This window comes from Nicotiana tabacum, chromosome 6 (genome assembly GCF_000715075.1).
Source record: "Nicotiana tabacum cultivar K326 chromosome 6, ASM71507v2, whole genome shotgun sequence".
Taxonomy (NCBI): domain Eukaryota; kingdom Viridiplantae; phylum Streptophyta; class Magnoliopsida; order Solanales; family Solanaceae; genus Nicotiana; species Nicotiana tabacum.
The window spans coordinates 77,801,024-77,807,156 of record NC_134085.1 but is presented as its reverse complement, the minus strand read 5'-3'; the positions used below and the strand labels follow the sequence as shown (position 1 = coordinate 77,807,156).

General features: G+C 38.6%; 2 protein-coding genes across 2 annotated transcripts; both read left to right on the top strand.

Moving 5' to 3' along the window:
- Positions 1 to 702: 702 nt before the first annotated feature.
- On the top strand, positions 703 to 2,795 carry LOC107790257 (akuammiline synthase 2-like). Its single transcript, XM_016612162.2, has 3 exons — positions 703 to 1,196; positions 1,625 to 2,160; positions 2,253 to 2,795. The coding sequence occupies exons 2-3, from the start codon at positions 1,746 to 1,748 to the stop codon at positions 2,579 to 2,581; spliced, it is 744 nt and encodes a 247-aa protein (XP_016467648.2). The 5' UTR covers positions 703 to 1,196; positions 1,625 to 1,745; the 3' UTR covers positions 2,582 to 2,795.
- On the top strand, positions 720 to 1,699 carry LOC107790256 (akuammiline synthase 2-like). Its single transcript, XM_016612161.1, has 2 exons — positions 720 to 1,196; positions 1,625 to 1,699. The coding sequence occupies exons 1-2, from the start codon at positions 720 to 722 to the stop codon at positions 1,697 to 1,699; spliced, it is 552 nt and encodes a 183-aa protein (XP_016467647.1).
- Positions 2,796 to 6,133: the final 3,338 nt, after the last annotated feature.

Genomic DNA, 6,133 nt, shown 5'->3' with positions numbered 1-6,133 from the left:
ATATAGATCTAGATAAGAGATCGGTCACGTTAACTTTCATAAAGTGTTAGAACTTTATAATTAATTATTGAAACTCTATTTCCTTTTGTCATTATTATGTTAGAAAGCAATAAATTAGAACCCTTCAAGTTTTCATGTTTAAACACATAATTAACGTTTGAAATCCCATACTTAATGCAAATAAGAAAAATTTTGATAAAATTTTTTTGTTTGATTTCAATGTCCTAAATATAAGAAAAATTACATAATGATGATGTTTTCCCGAGATAAATTTAGTTTTAAGGGGTAAAAAAGGTGAATGACATTTTGCGAAGGACCTTCGTGCTTTTAATATAACTAGTCTTAGAGTATGCATGTTGCACTTGTACCATAATAAGAAGTATAATTTTTTTTAAAATTAAATAAATATCAATTAAAACAGCGTATAGATCAAAGATATGACCAATAACTCCTATAGTGCAAATTCTCTTTTATTAATTTTGTAGTTGAGTTAAGGAGTATAAAATTTAAAAATTACATAAGTATAAGTTTAAGTTTAAGTTTGAGTTTGAGTTTGAGTTTGAGTTTGCTCACCGATAAATTCGGTACACCAAAAAGTTAGGTATTCTTTTATGGATTTTTTTTATGCCACCAACAACACACTTGGATTTCCTTTAAAAGCCGTCAAAGAGATACTAGTGATTATCACAAAATTCAGTGTATTTCCAAAATTTGAAATTATGGATGTTAAAGTTCTTTCCAAGGAAAACATCAAACCCTCTATACCAACTCCTCAGCACCTAAGGAACTACCAAATCTCTTTCATTGACCAGTTTAGTCCATCTTCCTACATCCCAGTCATTCTCTTCAACAATAATGCCAACGTTGTTTATGACCACTTGAATAAAGAAAAAACCTTGGCTTCAGATCTCCTTAAGAAATCTCTTGCTGAAACCCTGAGTTATTACTTTCCTCTTGCCGGTAGATTCAAAGACTTCAACTCCATTGAGTGCAATGACGATGGAGTTGTATATATGGAAGCTCAAGCAAACTTCCATCTCTCTAAGTTTCTTGAAAATCCTGATATTCCGTTCCTTAACAAGTTCCTTCCATGCAAAGGAAACTGCCTCGAACAGAATTGTCAATCTCTCCTTGCTGTACAAACCACCACATTTGAATGCGGTGGAAGAGCCATTGGAGTTTGCATGCTTCACAAGGTTGACTTTTCAATAGTTTAATTTGTACTAGTCCCTCCGTTTCAAGTCATGTGGCACACTTTCCTTATTAATTAGTTTCAATGAAAATGACGCATTCAAACTTTCCATCTAACTCATTTACTCTCGATGAAAAGTTTTCTATAGTCGAACAAATTGAAAGCTCAACAATCAAAATATTTTTTTTAACTCCGTGCCATGTCAAACTACGTCACATAAATGAAAGAGAGGGAGTAATATAAATGAAAACTGAAGTGGGTTTGTCTCACATCGAAAGTCAAAAATGACTTAGAATTTCTAGTTTTTATTAAATTTAGGTTTTTAATTTAAAAGAACATGTTTGGTCATGAAAAAAATGAATGTTATGAATAGCCTTTTTTCGACTCTATAAATTCGTTTGACTTTTTTTTAATCTGAATTTCTACTAACAGGTTGTAGATGCATCTGCAATGAGTGCTTTCTTGAAAACATGGGCCAAGCTTACCCAGGGTGAAGGTGATCGATAAAACACTAGATCCAGACTTCACCTCAGCAATCTCTCTATTCCCTCCAATGGATTCATTACCAACTAAGTTCATAAGGAATTTGGAGAACTTCTATTTCCAAGGCTCAAAATCGCCAATGAGAAGGTTCTTGTTCGACTCCAAAGCCATAAAAGCTCTCAAAGCTAACACATCTAGCCAAAGTGTTCCTTTTCCATCTAAGATTGAAGCGTTAACAGCTTTTCTTTGCAAACGGATTGCAGCAGCCTCTAAATTCCTTACAGATGTACCAAAGACTTTAGCGATCACGCATGTTGCAAATTTAAGGCCTCGCGTTGATCCACCTTTGCCGCAAAACATTTTTGGAAACCTTCTATGGATACCCATTGCATTTTATGACCCTTTGGATGCCAGCATGGAGTTGCCTGATTTGGCAATAATGCTAAGGGAGGTGTTTGCGCGATTAACGGCGGAGAACGTTAAAGGTACTTTTGAACTGCGTAATCATTTCATCTGAAAATGTAATTTTTTTCAGAGAAAGAGCATATTTTCATTTACTTAATTATGTTTTCAACAGAAATAGAGAGCGAGTCTACACTCACGACCCTCAACGAGTTGTTTAGTGTGTCAACAAATGAGAAGATAAAGATTTTCAGATTCACAAGCTGGTGCAATATGGGAATATATGATGTTAATTATGGTTGGCAAAAGCCTGTTTGGGTAGCTCATATGGGGGATTTGGATGCTGCTAATATTCGATCCAAACATCAGTTTGTCTTTTTAGAAAGTGCATGCAAAGAGGGGATAGAGTTGTGGATTGCATCTGATGATGAAGAGATTAGGGTTGTGGAAAAGGATCCAGAGTTTCTCGCATATGCCAAGCCAAATCCAAGTATTTGCAAATAAATGGCTCATTTGGAGAAAGGTTCAAAGAAATTATCAACTTTCTACAAATGTGTCTTGGAAGTGAGAGAGAAGTGTTATGCATCTTACTAAATTTGGCTGACATAAATGTTCTCTCTCCATTGTATGTTCTCTTGCATTTTTCATTATCTATTGTGTGCTTAGTTTTCCAATAATATACTGCGGTGTTTCAAATGAAGTACGCATTTTCATTTAACCAGGCCCAAATCCTTGTTTTAGTACTGTTGCTGGTATCTTTACTTATTAGTGGCGTCCTATTAAATACATATAATTGTATACGGTCAAAATCGGGCTTACCCTTTTTATATGATTAATCAAGACCGGGAGGTGACAGGCCAAGATCTGACCCATGTCATACCAGACCGTGATGCGAAATTAGATTGCCGAGTTCATGACCCAAAGACCAATCAAGATCGAGATCAGCGAAGATCAAGACCGAGCAAGATAGAGATCGAGCAAGATTGAGGGAAACTTACCGATCCAAATAACGGAAAGCCAAAATATCCGCGATCGGGCGAGGATCACGGCAAAAATCTTGGCACGTATCAAGAAGAGGCCGATTAATTAGCTAATAATTGGATTTCTTACTTTAGGATTGTATTAAGGGTAGGGCTCTCCTACTATATAAAATGGTCTGATCATTTGTAAAACATCATCATATTCACGCAATACAAAGCAATATATAGCCATTCTCTAGTTATCACTGTCTTCTATTCTGTTCTTCAACGAGTTGATACATGTTTGGTTCAAGGGTGATCGAATCGAGTGCCAAGGCTGTTCAATTTGTGTAATCTGCATTTATTCTTTAATTTTCTATTTCAATAATAATTTATTCTTCCCAATTTGTACCAAGTTATATCACATATCCTTAACACCGCGTATAAATTCAATTGTAATCCGATTATAGGGTAAATAATTTAGCGTCCACCGTAGGGCTAAGGATAATAGTGGTTACCTGGAACAAATTTTTGTAACATATTATTTTACACTTGCTCTTTGAAGTATCTTTGATTACAGGATTAAAAAATGTCAAACTCTCAGTTAGCACCTCAACACATTCACAATGATCTCAGCCACCACGGCGTAAAGGAGAATGTTACACCTGGAAACGTTGTACCCCCTGCTGGCCTTGCTGTAGATCCGATCGACGACAATTCACATGTAGCCATCAATGGAAATTTGGTCATCGATCCCGAAAGCAGCATCTGCGGGGATGCCCGATCAGCTATTCAGAGCACACGTGGTGGTGAAGATGGAGGGATCATCCTGCGAGTGATCTTCGAAATGTTGTAGGCTCGACAGGCAGCAATAGCCTAGCTCCAAAATAAGAACCACAAACCGAGCAGGGTCGAACTCGAGTCATCCTAGGAAATTGTACACAGGATCGAATCGGTTTCGAGGAAATCGAACAAAAGGGTTATCGAAGACCAATCGTGCTATCATAAAGATGCTTGAAGAACTGGTAAAGTAAATCAAGAAAGAAGAAAAGAAGATCAAGGAAAACAATAATAAGGTGGAAATCTATAACTCCAGGGTCGACCAAATCCTGGGGGCACCATCAATATTGAAAGGACTAGATTCCAAAAAGTTTGTACAAAAACCTCCCCCTCCCTCCCGAGTGCAGCTTTGAAGTCGATCCCTAAGAAGTTCTGTATGCCAATGATTTGTAAGTATAACGGGATGACTGATCCAATCAAACACATCACCTCATCCATGTGTGCTATCAAAGGAAATGACTTGGAAGATGACGAGATCGAATCCGTCTTGTTGAAGAAATTCGGAGAGACTCTATCGATGACTGCTATGATATGGTATTATAATTTACCACCTAATTCTATTGATTCATTTGCTATGCTTGCAGATTCTTTTGTAAAGGCACACGTCGGGGCCATCAAGGTCGCAACAAGGAAGTCGGACATTTTCAAGGTAAGCCAAAAGGAAAACGAGATGCTCAGAGAATTCGTGTCTCGATTCCAAATAGAACGGATGGATCTGCCATCGGTCACCGATGATTGGGCTTTTCAAGCTTTCACTCAATGTCTCAACGTTCGAAGTTCAGTAGCTTCACAGCAGTTGAAGCCGAATTTGATCAAATACCAAACTGTCACTTGGGCCAATGTACACAATCGGTATCAATCGAAGATCAGGGTCGAGGATGATCAATTGGGGGCTCCTTCTAGGTCTGTTTATCTTATCAGGCCCATAGATAGAATCAAGAGGGATAACAACCAAGAACCAAGGTCAAATAGAGATTGATATCAGTCGTACAATAGAGACCGTAGATGCAACGGATCTGGGTAAAATTCTGCACGAAATAAGTGGAAAATGATCGAGGTAAACTTTTACGGGGACTCATGAGTAAGAACGGCATCGATAGATCCATCGGTCCCAAAGAAGCAACACGATTATTGGAGTACAACTTTAATGTGGATACAACTGCCATCGTATCGGTCATTGGATGCATCAAAGATACCAAGTGGCCTCGACCTTTGCAAACTAATCCAGCACAAAAGGATCCCAACCAAATATGCAAATATCATGGCACATATGGACACCGAGAGAGGAAGTAGCATGTTTGTTCAACGATGATCATCTTCAAGAATTTCTGAGTGACCGAGCTAAAAATCACTTCAGAAACAGGGATTCCAACAAACTAAACGTTCAGGATGAACCTCAGCAGTCATCCATATGATCATCGGATGGGTCGATGTTTCTCAATGTCTGATGATCAAATGAACCAAAGTGTCGATCACAAGAGAAAAATAAACTCGGGATTACTTACCAGAAAGAGACTCTATCTTTCAACAACGTGGACGCAGAAGGAATCATGCATCCTCATAATGATGCACTGGTAATCTCTGTACTTATGAATAAAACTAGAGTTAAGCGTGTGCCAATTGATACAGGTAGCTCAGCCAACATCATTCGGTTGAGGATAGTGGAACAACTCGATCCCAAGACCAGATCATACCTGCGACTCGAGTGCTGAATGGGTTCAACATGAGTTGCGAAACTACTAAAGGAGAAATGATATTTTCGGTGAACGTTGCCGGTACCATCCAGGAAACAAGGTTCTATGTAATCGAGGGGGCCATGAGATAAAACGCCCTGTTGGGAAGACTATGGATCTATAACATGAGGGTCGTACCTTCAACACTTCACTGGGTATTAAAATTCCCAACACCAAAGGTGATAAAAACGGTTTAGGGGGAACAACCCCCCACGATGGAGATGTTTGTCGTCGATGAAGTAATTCTGATATCAACACTTTCATCGACAAAGGACTCAAGTTTGAAATCCAAATAACAATCATCAATGCCAGCTTCGACCCAATCGTACAAGCAAGGGATTGACAAAGATAATGACTTCAGGGTTCCTCAATCTTTCATCGCCCCCGATGATTTTGATGCTACCAACTCAACGGTCGAAGAACTGGAGCAGGTCGTGCGGATCGAACATCTGCCCGATCAGAAGGTATACCTAGGCACGGGGCTAACTCTCGAGCTCAGGAAACAGTGGACACTCGAATACTGA